This window comes from Oculina patagonica, chromosome 9 (assembly GCF_052425735.1).
Source record: "Oculina patagonica isolate OP01 chromosome 9, crgOcupat, whole genome shotgun sequence".
Lineage (NCBI taxonomy): Eukaryota > Metazoa > Cnidaria > Anthozoa > Scleractinia > Oculinidae > Oculina > Oculina patagonica.
Genome location: NC_135766.1, coordinates 313,414 through 330,523, shown reverse-complemented (window position 1 = coordinate 330,523; position 17,110 = coordinate 313,414). Strand labels below are relative to the sequence as shown.

Below are 17,110 nucleotides of genomic sequence, written 5' to 3'. Positions count from 1 at the left end.
AATTATTTTTAATCACAAAAATAATTTGGTGTGTTATGGTAGTGTCGACGGGTAGTGAAACAGCTAGAACAATCTATGCTTCGCTGATTTCAAGAAGATTTTAGCAGACGAACAAGACAAATAACTTCCCCTTTTCCAGCTCGAAATTAAATAGTCGTCAAAAGTCGTCTGCGTTTGCACTACACAGTAATTCGAGAAAGGTTGTCGGAAAAAAAGTATGAGAGTGCTCGCGACAATGGGGCGAAAGGTGGTCTGGGTGTTCACTAGAATTTTGCATCACACATCAGATAACCTTTATTTCACCTCGGATTTACAAGGGTAGCTTATAGTTAATTTCTCCGATAAAGAAAAGACGAAGAAAAAATAACTAAATGAATAGATAAAACAGTATTAATAATAAAAGTTAAAATGGCCTAGAGGAAATTGATAAATTTGTGCTTTTGTACGTGAAGATTTTGTTTTTCCTCGAAGGAGGCCTTTTTCTGTAGCTTTACTTTTGCTGTCGTATGGCTTTGAGTTTTAAAAATTCTTCTAAAATTCTACATGGCTATAAGTACCTTGTTTTCATATGTCTGAAGAGAAAGAAAACGTGCAAATTCGCTTTTGTCATGTCTCCACATTATTAGTATTCAGCACGTGCAGTAGCTTTCAACTTCTACCCATTCCAACTCTTCGGACTTGTCGCGTGCACTTTTGTACTTTTTTTCCGACAACCTTTTTCGAATTAGCTGTATTTACCTTTCAGTTTTGTCGCGTGCACTCGCGTGCAACCTTTCTCGAATTAGCTGTATACATAATATGATACCTCGAAGCGGTTACCAGACTACGTATGCAAATTCTTTTGTTGTCAAGGAAGTTTATTGTTCAAACTGCTTGCCAGTCAAGATTGCGTGACAATCTCAAATAGCTGCTCAGTGTTTATTAAACATGGCGGAAAATTCAGCGAAGGTCGCTAACATGGCGAGGGTTCTTGCCATCGTACACATCGTCGTTGGATCTATACTTATCTGCTTCGGAATCGCAGACCGTGCTATGCAATACTACTGGACAGGATATGGATGTTACGGCATTTGGATGGGAGTTTGGGTGAGTTGTGCTTGCCGTCATAATAAGAATATTCGAAGATCGTGTTAATATATCTGTTTAAAGTTGACCAAGTAACGGGTTTTTGGGTCAGCTTTTAGCTGTAAGACAATAATTTATCGGCATGGCTGGTGCATTGCCAAAGCAACAGTCAGCCACGTTGTTGAACGGTGATGCATGGATACAATCGACACAGTTCGGCTATACCCTGTGGGGCAAATTTACTGATTTGTCTGTTATATGTAAAATACAATCTTGGTGCAGATTTTGTGGTACACGAAAAAACCATCGATCTCATGAGTTACTTTGTAACCTTTACAAGCCATTTTCAACCTGTAAAGACTAGATGTCGTGAAGAGAATATACAATTAGTGACGTGAGGTGAAATACGAAATGCCGACTGACAAGAACTTTCGCTTTTTCCGGGTTCGGAAGATATGACAAACAACACGCAAACATTTTTTTATTTCGAGTGTTATATAAGATAAGTCGCTTAAATCCCTGTGTTAAAGAAAATAATACGCAGTGAAGGGATTATTTCGTATATTCCATAACTTATTCTCATCAAGGTCGTAAAGTCCGTGAGTCTATCACTCGGCGAGCATTTCGAATATGGAGTTTTACTTTGATAAGATGCAAATTTAACTTCCATACCTTACACATGTACAAGTTTGTCAGTTAATTTCAGCAAATGAATGATTTTCAACCTTTTCCAAGTTCAACAGGCTTTTAAACAAATTGTAATGAAATTTGGTCTGTCAAATCTTGCGCCTCAAATGTATTTACAATGTAGATTCTGCTGAATAATCTGTCTTGATTATATCACGACAATCGAACCGTTCGCCGGAATACTCAGACCTATTCAGTGGTCCTTAAACTACTACAATAGTTGAGGCATTCATTAATTCAAACAAAAAATAAATAAGTTAAATAAAATAAATAAGTCAATAAATAAATAAAAAGAGAAAAACAAACTTTTAAAACCTGTGAAAGTTAGATGACTGCGTAAAGTGAAAAATAAAATAGCCAAACAGTTGAACGGAAGCTTACCCTATTCCGGATTTCAACTAATAGACGTACATTTACGTACCATTTACGTAAATGTCTTGCTGTCACTAAAATCGCGCTTACTGTTCTGTTAAGATGTACTAAGTAAAGTATTATTATTTATGCTTTCAATTTAACTATCAGTATTTAAGCTCTTGTAAAGATCGCTTTTTCTTGGGCCAGTTTATTGCTCGGCAAGCATTTCGATTCAGGCATGTTTAGATTAAATGAAAATTTGTGGTGTTTTTAAATTTGTTTAATTCTTGGCCAAAACTGCTAACTCGGATCAAAAATTGAATGAGTTCTAGGAAACTAAATTTTATTCAGTTTGTTAAATCTCTTGCTTTGCATCCTAATTTTGCAATTGATAAATTTCTACCATTCATTTTGTACGGAAATTGCAATTACCTACATGGAAGTGTTTCCTTCGGCCTTCCAAATAGCGCCTAAATTCTCGGTATTAAAGAACAACTGTGTTATTGGCACTTTTCCTGGTACCATTTGAAAGGATAACTCTTTCATTCGTGAAGACGACGAACGCCATTCAACATAAATGTGCACAAGTTCATAATGTTCGCGTTGGTAGCTTATGTCATGAAAATCAAGGAACGCACAGTAACCTCCTTAATGTTATGGCATTTTTCTTATTTCAGATGTGCATCGCAGGAGGACTGGGTATCCCTGGCACTCGCAAGGAACGAACTACTTCCCGCAATGCATTTGTAAGTTGATGCAGATAATTGTGAAATGTTCTTGGTCAGCACACTCTGTGATTTTTGGTTCTGTTTTGTAAGTTAGATTCGACTTTATGGTTTTGGTAAAATATCTACGTTGAGAAACAAAGGCAGAGCTTAAACTTGCCTCGTCCCGCCCCGCCCCCCCTATTCTTTTCGCATATTCTACATCCCCACCCCACACACACACACACAAAAAAAAAAAAAAAAAAAAAAAACAAAAAAACATAAAATAATGTAATAATAATGAAAAAACTGATAAAAATAAAAAAAAAACATGAAAACATATATAAAAATATATTAAAAGTAAATAAAAGAAAAATCTATGCAATTTTTGGTATCAATTCACTTTGATATTGAAAATAAAGCATTTATTTTTTTTAAATGTATGATGTTCCCGGATGGACGTGATTCTTAATTGAGACAAAACGGACATCATTACGTCATTTTGATAATTGTCGCTTCTCTGAGTAGCCATTTATAGCACTCTCAGAGTCCAATGTACGTGTGTTAAAAGTTGGTTTTGATCTCCAGTATATTTCTTCACCCAAACCCTTTAAGCTTGAGAAACATTTAAACCAAGGCGTTAAACATGTCAATTTTTTTTTATTAATCTAGTGCTATTTCCATTTCTGGTTTTCTCCAAGTTATACCTCACACCAAATAACTTTGCTAAGTGAAAAGTACAATGTGGAACACGCGACCACAAGCTTCTAAGGAGCTATGTTGTGGTGCTTATATATCATTACTAAAAATATGAATGTTTACTCTTTTCGATAAGGCTGGTGTATTCATGGGTTTCTCTATCACCTCAGCTGTGTTTGGTGGAGCAATCATCGTTATCTATAGCATAGGAATTGCTACATATCGAGACAGCTGGTATTATTACTACAACGATGATTACTACCGACACCGTGACTACGAATACGGTACAGAGGCGTACTGGAGACGCCGTTACATCCCACTGACCTACTGGAGACGCCGTTACGGTCCTACAGAGGACTATTACTACAGTGGAAGAGACCACAGATACGACACAGAAATGGCCCTCTGTGCGGTAATTTTGATTCTTGGCATTGTCGAGTTTGCCACTGGAATCTGGGCGGCTGTGTGTCTTTGCCTGATGAAACCTTGCACATGTTGCTATGGCACTCCACCACAACAGGTGAGCGTCACGCAGAGCCATCAAGGTAAATGGTCACCCACTAATGCTGATACTTAAAATTTAATTTTTCTATCAAATGGCCGATGGTGATTCTTATTAAGAATCAAAACATTTTTATTCTTTTAATTGATTGATTGCTTGATTGATTGATGGATGGATGAATTCCTTGATTGCTTGATGTGTTTGTTTGTTTGTTTCTTATGTTTCTATTCTTTGTTAGATGTAATACATGTCCAACATCAACATATTTGATGACAGGCCTTCTTCTTTAGAAAAAAATTCTTAACAGCCTGTAATTATTGTTAATAAAATTATTGCGCACCAATTTCTCGATGCAATATCGATTAATGCACAAACATTTATTTTCTCCTCAGGGACAAATGATGTATACTGCTAACCCTGGTTATGCCATGACGCCATTCCCTGTTGGTGTTCCTGCGGCCGTTCCATTGCAAGCAGATGGTGGCATGGTTACAATGCAAACTGTCATACCAGGGGCACAGGCAGGCCAACCTCAAATGGTCGTTATACCCGTTTCAGGAGGAGTTAGTACTCAATCCCACCTGGTTGAAGTTGCGGCACCTAGCAACATGACCGCCACAGTTTACCAACCTCCACAGGTCGAGATTCCTCAGTCCTCTAGACACGGAGGGTACATGAGGCTGACAAACGAACAGGTACATGTATTATGACTGGTATGCTTACGTCATTAACCCTCGGACTGACAAGAAAATCCGAACCCCCACTGTTTACAATGTGAGGGAGGAAGTTACAGTAGAACCCCGGTAACTCAATCTCGGATAAATCGAACAACCCCGCTAACTCGAACTAACTTCCATTTCCCTTGGATTTGAACCCACTTTTCAGTCATTTTTACTCGGTAATCTCGAACTCGGATAACTCGAAAACTCCGCTAACTCGAACTAAATTTCGTTTCCCTTTATCAAAAATTGGGTCAAATTTACCCTGATAACTCGAATTCCGGTTCTTGCAACTCGCCACGGTTGCCCATTGGTTAGAACAACGACAGATCACCTATTTGACAGCCATTTTTCACTCTTATCATAAGACTGTGTGTTCGTGTTAGAGTTTCTGACGAGATCAGTTTAATTGCACTGTACTGGAGACTACAGAGCTGAAAAATCAGTAAACTATCAATTATTAACTTGGCATATTAAATACTTAATCGACCCCGATAATTCGAAATCCCGCTAACTCGAAATGCTTTTCCTTTTCTGTCAGAGTTCGAGTTAGCGGGGTTCTACTGTATTAGTAGACTCCCTTAACCATATTAAGACCAGGCTTTTTGGACCTTCTTGGACCGCACGGGGTGGGAGGGGGGGGGGGGGGGGGGCTTTAGAAGCCTCCATGTGTAACTTCCAGAATGTTTAAGCAATCACAATGAAAGTTATAGAATGTATAGTATGTCCGAACATCTATCTTTTGGTATACGTCACGTGGGATGATGTCGTCGCGTCATCATTACTCAACATTGCACGTCATCATTGCCCAATCAGGAGGCAGCATTGAGAGAGCTGTTTAAAACTGGCCTGGTCCCCTAGGGGCACCTTTCCATCGCTCCAACTTTTATAATTATGCAAAACGTTTTCCTCGCAGTTTCGCGTTTCCCTACCCACACTAACTGCCCCTGGGTTTCCGAGCTTGTAAAGACGCTCGTAACGAAACTTTGCTTTCGAAATAGCATTTTTTTGAAACGCTTTGTTTTTTGTTTTTTTTTACATACACTCAGCGTAGTTTGTTTTTGGTTTCTATTTCATAGCTGTTTGTTAGCGATACAAAGAAAAACCTTATTTAGAAAAAAATTACGTACTAATTGCCTACTACCACTTCCCGCTCAATAGCTTTATCCATCCTTTAGCGGTTTTTTTTTTTGTAACCGTTAACGTAAACTATAACTAAAGTAGACTTATGTTTTTATTTTTGCCTTCAATAGGATCCCGTGGCCATTTGAGGTGTATATAAACAGCTTGGTGACATTCTGGTATACACCATAAAGGCCAGACAGACGTTAAAGAAAACTTAAACATAACTTTCAAAACAACCTCTGGGCTCTGCATACGTAACAAAGAAAAAAAAAAAAATCATTTGACTCGTCACACAACACTGTTGCATTGCAGGTTGTTAAGTGTTGTAAGTTGTGGAAACATGTTGCACGAATTCATGTCTACAACACACAACGCGTTATCGCAGCGTGCAATACTAAAGGTGTTAAGCGCAACAACACTTTACAACATGAAATACAACAATGTCTAAGGACAAAAAATATGTTGCCCAAAAAATATGTTGTTCTAAGTGTAAATTCTTAGCTGCTTGCATTTTGGCTGTATAGTTTGTATCAATGGATCTCTACTAGATTTCTTTAATCTAGTTCTTAAAATGTTTTACATGTATTTATGTTTTTTTTTTTTCACCGTTATGAAGTTCATTATATCTGATACAACTGATATTACATTACTTGTTTTAACCACAGGCGGCCCAAGTTTACTGCGTGATCTCATGAATTAATTATTTATAAAGTGTAAGCGAACGTGGCTCTTGGCTTTGAGCGCTGTCGTGTTACAAAGATGCGATTTATAAGGGTTTGTATGGGAACTTAGCGATTTTCATTCAAAAGGTATAAAATTAAATATTTTAAAAATAAAATCGACTTACCTTGTTTCCATGTTGTGTTCGTAAAATATTTAATTCCATACCTTTTGAATCAAAATCGCTAAGTTCCCATACAAACCCTTTTAAATCGCATCTTTGTAACACAACACCGCTCGAAGCCAAGAGTCACGTTCGCTTACACTTTATAAATAATTAATTCCCGCAGTGAACTTGGGCCGCCTGTGTTTTAACTTGAATAAGATCTAAATAGGCCATGATCAAACGGGGACAATAGCCACCAAAAGTAATAGCATTACTAGATAAAGTTACACCGCTAGCGACCGTTTAAATGTGAGTAGGTTTCAAATTTAATAATAGCGCGAAGAGTGGGTCGAGAGTCTGTAAGGTCTTCTTTTCCTGGGTACAATCTTTTTAATCGGATCCAGTTTTAGTTGGTTGGATTGAAGTGTTGCAATAATAGAACACTTTTCTAACCGTGTTTGGCTAAGACAGTTAATATATAAACGTTTGTTCTGGTTGTGTTGGAATAAATCTTTAATTTTTTTCTTTTGGATGGATATTGGTTTGATTAAAAAGCGTTTAGCCCAGTAAAGTTATGCCAGGAGGTCAAAATGCTTGCAACATAATTTTTCTTGTCATATTGTTTGCTTTTGAGGCATGTATATTAACATACTAAAAGTCAACAAAAACCAACTTATGGGAAATACAAAAAAAACTCCATGTGATGAAGACTGCTATGTTTTTATGCAAATTACTTGTAGTTACAATTAACATGTAAAACATTGTGCTTTTATGTAAAGTGTACATTTAAGTTCTACCATGGACCGCTTTCAAAACAATATTCAACAAAAAAGTATTAAAATAGCAATTTATCAACCCTTGCTGGTCAGTAACTGGACTACCTTCAGACATAAAACATCACTGATTATCTATCGGTACCTTTCTAACAGTACTGAAATTAAATCATATGGCATTGACTGCGTCCTTTGTATCACTATCTGGATCTGTCAGAGCTGGTGTGAATTGAAACAAGCACTTCCACGACACCCTCCACAGGCAGGTGAACAGTCAAGTCCGTGTTTTCTGTAACTGCCGATTGAGCAATGTTACAGTCCACCTTGCAGTTACATCTGAAAATGCGGAGGAGAGTTTCCAGTGCAGGAGTTTTGTCGGTCATTTCCGGAGTTAGGGTACTATCTGTTTTTTTTTTTTTTTTTTTTCATCCCCAGTCACACGGTGGAAGCTCTTGATTCCTGGTAATACATGCGAAGGGAATGAAATTTTGCCGCAGACGACGTCAGAGGCAAGAATATCGCAGGCCTCCAAACTGTTGGTCACCTTGCCGCCATACAACTCTACCAATGCGCGTTCTCCTGCTTTGATAACATCTTTTTTCAACGAATTGCCATTATAAAATACTTCGGTACGCTGCTACAACTGTGATCACTTCTTAAGACCGACGGCCTTTCCAAATACCAAACAGACCGTGACGTGGTATCACATCACAGCAGCGCGTGTAGAAACGGGAGATGTCTGCAGAGGTTTGACCCGAGTACAGAAAAAGTAGCTTGGATGTCCCGGCAAACCTTGCCTTGCGCGGACTCCTCGTTTCGGCTCTGGTTTGAAGAAAAGTTTCTTGTTGCTGTTGTTTCCATGATGGCAGAGTAAATTTAAAATGTCTGTGTCATCTGCGATCGATGACGACGCTGTCTCTAGTAGCAGAACAGAGACCGCAGTCTGAGCTATCAAGATATCAGCATCACCTGCACCATGGATGGTGTCAAACCTCACCTCCTTTAACTTCTCACTCAGCATGTTGATGAAACGTTGTTTATTCTGTTTGTCTCGCAGAAAAACGTCTTTCTTTACAGTGAGTGTGCTCAGAAGATCACAATGTACAGCTACAGTGTTGTTTGATCCTCTTCTTGAGTGGGTCCATTGCAATAACCGTCAAAAACAACAATACCCCTGTCATAATTATTTTTTTGAGAAACGTATTGAACATAGCAGCTACAGATGTCACAAAAAGGTTGTACCGTTTTTCCATGGGATACGATGAAGCAGTAATGCTCCTCCATCAATAACATAGAGTAGTTGGCTAGGTTGTGACATTTCTTCAAGTTTTACCTCCTTCCAAAATCCATAAGCTAGCACTGGTTTATCTGCTTGTCTAGGGACAAATGTGGTTTCAAATTAAGTAACAGGGTAGCTTGTTAAGGATCCATTAAGTCCAGTAAGTCCATTAATTCAATTTGTGGCAACGACGAGCAATCGCTAAAAGAGCAACTGTGGATCAATTTGCACATGATCCTTGTGATTGCCACAGTCGCTTTTGATCCAAAGGTGGTAGCTTGTTGCTTTCGTTTAAAAGAATACTCATTGATACTCTTACCTGCATAGACTTGAGGATCGTCCAGCATGATCAACATTTACAGATTCCTGTTCTACAACTCCTGATACTATGCTTCTTAGTCAGGTATCACCCTTGGAAAAGAGGTTCCTTATCCGTAGAAGGTAGGCTAGTCAGTTCTCTGTATCCTTGCAGTCTTTCTTCTGTCGAGTGTCTAAAGCTTCTACGTGTTGCCGGCTAGTGTTGTAAGCGACGCTGGTGAAATCTTGCATAGACCTGTTCATGTCGCAACAGACAGGCATAGACTTGACCCACACTAATCTTTGCAGCTCAATCATTCCTCTTTCTCTTGTAAGGCCGCCAGTTGATTTGATGCTGCGCTCGCGTTTCTTCAGTTATCAAATTAGTTGAAAGGCCATCCCAAAATTCATCAGTGTGGCGAACAACATGCAGACCATTCAAAAAATGAAATAGATATCTGGATGGTCAGTTTGCAGTGTAACCATTTGCTGAAGGTACACGTAGAACGTTTTGGTATACAAATTACCGCATTTAATTCGATTAAGCGCCCGACCTCGAATAAGCGCCCACCCCTTCGTAGGTAGGAAAAGTTAATAAGCGCCCAGCCTCGAATAAGTGCCCACCCCTACCTCCAAGAAAAAAACTGAAGTGCGCAAGAGGCCTAGGACACCTGTAGGAGTATTGATTGACTAAGTACTACTAAGAGACGCCTGGAAGACCGAGTTTTATTAGTATTTTATAGAAACTTTCAACGAACAGTTAAAATTCTGCTTTGATATGTCTTCTCGTGTTGTTATTATTTATTATTTTGTTGCAAAATAAACTTACTACAGTTTGTTAAAAATGGTGAAAATTTAATAAGCGCCCAGCCTCGAATAAGCGCTCCCTCTCAAGATCCAAAAAAATTAATAAGCGCCCAGGGCGGTTAATAGAATAAAAACGGCATGACCAGCTTTATTTCTTTATTACGACCAAAGTGTTTTTAATCATAAAAATAATTTGGTGTGTTATGGTAGTGAAACACAACAATCTATGCTGTCCTGGTTTCAAGAAGAAATTAGCGGACGAACAAGATAAATATATTCCCCTTTCCCAGCTGGAAATTAAATAGTTCGACGAAAGTCGTCTGCGTTCGTACTACACAGGTGATTTGAGAAAAGTTGTCGGGGGAAAAAACACGAAAGTGCAGGCGACAAAAGGCCGAAAGGTGGTCTGGGTATTCACTAGAATTTCGTATATTGGCCTAGAGAAAATGTACAAGTTTGTACTTTTGCGCGTGAATATTTTTTTTTCCTCTCAGGTGCATTGCTTTGAGTTTTGAAAATTCTTCTAAACTCTAGCATGACTAAAATTGACTTGTTTTCACATATCTGAAAAAAAGAAAACGTGCAAATTCGCATTTGTCATGTCTCCATCTAATTAGAATGCAAATTGTGTTGTTGACAAGGAAGTTTATTGTTCAAAGTGCTTGTCAGTGCTTGTCAGTTAACATGGCGGTAAATTCAGCGAAGGTCGCCAACATGGCGAGGGTTCTTGCTATCGTACACATCGTCGTTGGATCTATACTCATCTGCTTCGGAATCGCAGACCGTGCTCTACAATACTACTGGACAGGATATGGATGTTACGGCATTTGGATGGGAGTTTGGGTGAGTTGTGCTTGCGATCATAGCAAAAATATATCGACAAGTTTTCATTCGAAGAGTGTGTTCATATATTTGTTTCAAGTTGACAAGTAAAGAGTTTTTGGGTCAGTTCTTAGCTATAAGACAATGATTTATTGGCATGGCTGGTGCAGTGTTAAAGTAACATCGAACACGTCGAAAACGAGGCATGATACAATAGACGCTACCTGGTTATACGTTGTAGGGCACATTTACTAATCTGTCTGTAAAATTATGTAACATATAACCTATACAAAGTGGTACACGAAAAACCCATCGATCTCATAAGTTTGTTTAAAATCTTTACAAGACATTTTCAACCTGTAAAGACTTGATATCATGATGAGTACGCATAAGTTAGCGACGTGAAGTAGAAATGCGTAGTGCGACTGACAAGAAATGTCGCTTTTTCCGGTTTGGGATGTCATGACAAAAAACACGCAGACATTTTATTACGAGTGCTATAGATCAGTCGCTTAAGCCAGGCTTTTGTTCTGTTAAAGAAATACAAAGTGAAGGGATCATTATTTCAAAACCAATTCTCATCAAAGTCGTATAGTCTGAGAATATCACTTGGCGAGCATTTCGAACATGGATATTTTATTTTATACCTTACACATGTACAATTTGGTCAGTTAATTTCTGCAAACGAAACAGATTTTCAACCTTTTCCAAGCTCAGCAGGCCTTTAAACACTTGGTCATAAAATTTGGTCCGTCAAATCAGTTGTGTGGCATTTGTTTTTATTTTTTTTATAACATCTGCTAAGTACATGTAATCTGTCGTATTTTTATGCACAATCGAATAATTATTCATGAACAGACCTACCTAGTGGTCCGTAACAATACTGACAATAGCTGAGATACTCGTTAATCAATTCCATAAAAAAAATGAAAACGAAAGAAAGAAAAAAGAAATTTCAACGAGTCCTGTAAAAGCTAGATGAGATCGTTAAGTGAAAAATAAAATAACAATACAGTTTAACGGGAGCCGGCTTCCACTGTTTGTAATAGACGTATTAGAAAGACACTGACATGAATCTCTAGCGCTAGCTGCCACTTAAATCGGGCTTATTGATCTGTTTAGACGTACGGATTAAACTAGTATTATTTTGTTTCCAATTTAATTATCAGATCGCTTTTACAAGGGCGAGTTTATTGAATTGGCGAGCTTTTCGTAAAGTCAAGTTTGAATTAAATGCAAACTTGCGGTGTTTTTAAATTTCTGTTATTATTTTGCGACAGATTTAAAGGTTAACTCTTTCATTCGTGTCGACGACGAACGTGATACGACGAACGTGATTCAACATAAATGTGCAAAAGTTTATAATGTTCGTCGGTAGCTTGTGTCATGAAAATCAAGCAACACACATTAACCTCCTTGATGTAATGGCTTTGTTCTATTTCAGATGTGCATCGCAGGAGGACTGGGTATCCCTGGCACTCGCAAGAAACGAACTACTTCCCGCAATGCACTTGTAAGTTGATGCAGTTAATTGTGAAATATTCTTGGTCAGCACGCCCTGTGATTTTTGGTTCTGTTTTGTAGTTAGATCAACTGTATGGTTTTGGTAAGATATCTACGTTGAGAAACAAAGGCAAAGCTTACAGAGGGTTTACAAAACTTTTGACGAACGCGTTCCGAAGTTTGTTTGGGACTTCCGAAGTTGGCGACGAACTTGGCAATTTGATCACGTAGTTACCAATCTTGTTACGAACTTCGCCACGAAGTTCGGAACTTCGTTGCGAACTTTGCTACGATTATCCAAAGTTATGACCGATTTAGAAAATTAGATGTCGCTGTTTAGGGACAAACTACACCACAAAACCTACGATAAAATACATTTTTCAAACTCTAGTAGCCAACCAGTTCGCCTCAAGGCTTCAACTAATGTTGCCGACATCAAAACAAATCGACTGCATGTTTTCGAAAGATCTCGTGCTGGGAGCGAAAGCTCTTCTTATATATAATGTCGATTTATTTAAGGATGAATCGCTGTCACCGACGAGAACCAAAGAACAAAGGAAGGAAGTACATGAAAACGAAACTTTGTCGGCTACAGAAACACGCAGAGGAAGTTTGACATGTACAAGTTTGCACGTGGTCACCAATTGCTGAACGTGACGAAACATTTTGCAGTAAACATATGTTATTTTCCACCAATTCCTTTGGATCTCGCTACCATAAATACGGGTTGTATTTGCTTGCAGTACCCTACGTAGTAGTTAACATCATCAGTTCGAGCGGAGCGTATTTTGTTTCCTTCCTTTCTCGGCTCGACATGTCCTTTGCGAACGAAGTTGTCAACAATACTAGAAATGGTCTGCTTGTCGAGTTTCAGCTCTTTTCCGATTTCTGTTGGCCCTTTACCTTGTAACCAGTCATCTACATTTTTTCCCTCACATTATTTGGTAAAGCTTTACTTTCCCGGGTGAAAGAATTCATAATTGTACCTCCGCTTCTGCAAACTTAAGTTTCCGAACTACGTTGCGAAGTTCACGTTGGAATTTCGAACTTCGCTGCGAAGTTCGAAACTTGATTTGCAACTACGTAATCAAATTGTCAAGTTTGTCGCCAACTTCGGAAATTCCGAACAAACTTCGGAACCTATGAGTTCAAAGTCGTTCGAGATACAGAAAAGTGAAAAACATATTGTACCACCCCAGGTGCATAACGCATTATTACCGTACCCAAATTCGCAAGTAGCCAATCAGAAGCGCGATCTACTGTCCTGATATCCTACGATATCAAGTCACTGAACTGATATGCCACCATATCACGGTCACTTTGAAGTAAAGTAGTGTTACTGTACGTTGAATTGAAAAGAGGTTTAACCAATAAAACAGAACTTCTTAATTTAAATTTAGCGGTGTTTAGCGGTCGTAAAAATAGAAAATCTTTCCCGCCAAAACTAAACTTGAGCGCGCTCGCCAATTGCGCGATGTTTGCTGACGAGTACTGAGACATTCAGACTAACAAAAAAGGAGTTGGAATTTCCAAAATTTTCGCTTAATTTTGATTTTGAAAATTTAGAGAATGAACTGCTCTAAACAATCGAGTGGACAAAAAAGGCAATGAAGACCAGTCAAAACATTTGCAGTACGTACCTTGCAAGCATGGCTTCAACAGAGAGATAAATATAACCGGATTTTTGGCTAAATTTGGGTACGGTAAATACCTAATCGTACCTTTTTGGTACGCTTCGGCTGCATATCAGGCTCGTTTGGTCTCGCCATGGGTATTTTGGCTCGACCAAACTCGCCAAAATACGAACCATGGCTCGACCAAACTCGCCTGATATGCCGCCGAAGCGTACCAAAAAGGTACGATTAGGTATAAGACTTACACAAACTAGGTTCTCATCCATGGCCTGAAAAGTACACACCTGTGTACAAAATTATAAAACCAGAACTGCTGCAAAGCTATTCTTTTCGCATATTCCACACACACACACACACACACACACACAAAATAATACGGTAATAATAATAAAAGAAAACTGATAAAAATAAAATTAAACAAAAAAGCGTACGTAAAAAAAAGATTAAAAGTAAATAAAATAAAGCTCTATGCAAATTTTGGTATAAATTCATTTTTATATTGAAAATGAAGTATTTTTAAATGTATGAAGTTTCAGATGAAGGTGATTCTTAATTGAGACTAAACGGACATCATTACGTCATTTTGATAATTATTGCTTCTCTGAATAGCCATATATAGCACTTTCAGAGTCCAAAGTTCGTGTGTTATAAGTTCGTTTTGATCTCCAGTATCTTTCTTCACACAAACTCTTTAAGCTTGAAAAACATTTAAACCAAGGCATCAAACATCTCATTTCTTTTTTAATCTAGCGCTATTTCCATTTCGGGTTTTCTTGAAGTTATACCTCATACCAAATAACTTTGCCCAGTGAAAAGTGCAATGTAGACAAGCTTCGGAGCTTTGTTGTGGTGCTTATCATTGCAAAAAATATGAATGTTTACTCTTTTCGTTAAGGCTGGTGTGTTCATGGGTTTCTCCATCACCTCAGCTGTATTTGGCGGAGCAATCATCATCATCTATAGCATAGGAATTGCTACATATCAAGACAGCGAGTATAACTACTACAACAATGATTACTACCGGCGCCGTAACTACGAATACGGTACAGAGTCGTACTGGAGACGCCGTTACAGTCCCACTGAGGCCTACTGGAGACGCCGTTACGGTCCTACAGAGGACTATTACTACAATGACAGGGACAACAGATACGACACGGAAATTGCTCTATGTGCGGTTATTTTGGTGCTTGGCATTATTGAGTTTGCCACTGGAATCTGGGCGACCGTGTGTCTTTGTCTGATGAAACCTTGCACGTGTTGCTATGGCACTCCTCCACAACAGGTGAGCGTCACGTAGGCCATTAAAGTGAATGGTCACACACAAAATTTATCTATCAAATGGCCGATGGTGATTCTTATTAAGAATAAAAACATTTTTATTATTTTAATTGATTGATTGATTGATTGATGGATGGATGTATTGCTTGATTGATTGATGTGTTTGTTTGTTTTTGTTTCTTTTTTTATTAGATGTAATACATGTCCAACATCAACATGTTTGATGATAGCCTCCTTCTTGTAGAAAAAAAAAAATGCTAACAGTCTATTATTATTGTTAATAAAATTATTGCGCACAAATTTCTCGATGCAATATCGATCAATGCACAAACATTTTTTTTCTCCTCAGGGACAAATGATGTATACTGCCAATCCTGGTTATGCCATGACTCCATTCCCTGTTGGTGTCCCTGCGGCCGTTCCATTGCAAGCAGGTGGTGGCATGGTTGCAATGCAAACTGTCACACCAGGGGCACAGGCAGGCCAACCTCAAATGGTCGTTATACCCGTTTCAGGAGGAGTTGGTACTCAATCTCACCTAGTTGAAGTTGCAGCACCTGGAAACATGACCGCCACGCACAGTTTACCAACCTCCACAGGTAGAGTTGAAAAATCAGTAAACTATCAGTTATTAACTTGGCATATTAAATATTCAATCGACCCCGATAACTCGAAACCCCGCTAACTCGAACTGCTTTTCGTTTCCTGTCAGGGTTCGAGTTACCGGGGTTCTACCGTATTAGTAGACTCCCCCAACCCTATTCAGACCAGGCATTTTGGACCTTCTGTCTGGGGAGGGGGGGGGGGGGCAGCTTTAGAAGCCAGCCGGCTTTAAAACCAATCACAATGAAACTTATAGAATGTATAGTATGTTCGAACATCTATCTTTTGGTAACGTCACGTGGGATGATGTCGTTACGTCATCATTGTCCAATCAGGAGGCAGCATTCAGAGAGCTGTTTAAAACTGGCCTGGTCCCCAGGGGCACCTTTCCATCGCTCCAACTTTTATAATTATGCCAAACGTTTTCCTCGCAGTTTCGCGTTTCCCCACCCACACTAACTGCCCCTGGGTTTCCGAGCTTGTAAGACGCTCGTAATGAAACTTTGCTTACGAAATAGCATTTTTTTGAAACGCTTTTTTTTATAGATACACTCAGCGTAGTTTGTTTTTGGTTTCTATTTCATAGCTGTTTGTTAGCGATACAAAGAAAAACCTTATTTAGAAAAAAAAATTACGTACTAATTGCCTACTACCACTTCCCGCTCAATAGCTTTATCCATCCTTCAGCGGTTTTTTTTTTGTAACCGTTAACGTAAACTATAACTAAAGTAGACTTATGTTTTTATTTTTGCCTTCAATAGAATCCCGTGGCCATTTGAGGTGTATATAAACGCTTGGTGACATTCTGGTTTACACCATAAAGGCCAGACAGACGTTAAAGAAAACTTAATTAACATAACTTCAAAACAACCTCTGGGCTCTGCATACGTAATACAGAAAAAAATATATCATTTGACTCGTCACACAACACTGTTGCACTGCAGGTTGTTAAGTGTTGCAAGTTGTGGTAACATGTTGCATGAACTCATGTCTACAACACACAACGCGTTATCGCAGCGTGCAATACTAAAGGTGTTAAGCGCAACAACACTTTACAACATGAAATACAACAATGTCTTAGGACAAAAAATATGTTGCCCGTATAACCGGGTTCTGAGTGTAAATTCTTAGCTGCTTGCGTTTTGGCTGTATAGTTTGTATCAATGGATCTCTACTAGATTTCTTTAATCTAGTTCTTAAAACGTTTTACATGTATTTATGTTTTTTTTTTTTTCACCGTTATGAAGTTCATTATATCTGATACAACTGATATTACATTACTTGTTTTAACCACAGGCGGCCCAAGTTCACTGCGTGATCTCATGAATTAATTATTTATAAAGTGTAAGCGAACGTGACTCTTGGCTTTGAGCGGTACGTGTTGTGTTACAAAGATGCGATTTATAAGGGTTTGTATGGGACCTTAGCGATTT

General features: G+C 38.6%; 2 protein-coding genes across 2 annotated transcripts; both read left to right on the top strand.

Annotated features, from left to right (window-relative positions):
• The first annotated feature begins 915 nt into the window (after window positions 1-915).
• LOC144665335 (uncharacterized) lies at window positions 916-7,634 on the top strand. Its single transcript, XM_078526572.1, has 6 exons — window positions 916-1,086; window positions 2,784-2,852; window positions 3,646-3,822; window positions 3,853-4,029; window positions 4,404-4,706; window positions 5,984-7,634. Exons 1-6 carry the CDS (start codon window positions 928-930, stop codon window positions 5,999-6,001), a joined length of 903 nt encoding a protein of 300 aa, XP_078382698.1. The 5' UTR covers window positions 916-927; the 3' UTR covers window positions 6,002-7,634.
• A 2,645-nt stretch (window positions 7,635-10,279) lies between these two features.
• Window positions 10,280-17,071, top strand: LOC144665319 (uncharacterized). The gene is made up of 5 exons (XM_078526550.1): window positions 10,280-10,680; window positions 12,104-12,172; window positions 14,692-15,078; window positions 15,424-15,673; window positions 16,439-17,071. The coding sequence occupies exons 1-5, from the start codon at window positions 10,456-10,458 to the stop codon at window positions 16,465-16,467; spliced, it is 960 nt and encodes a 319-aa protein (XP_078382676.1). The 5' UTR covers window positions 10,280-10,455; the 3' UTR covers window positions 16,468-17,071.
• Window positions 17,072-17,110: the final 39 nt, after the last annotated feature.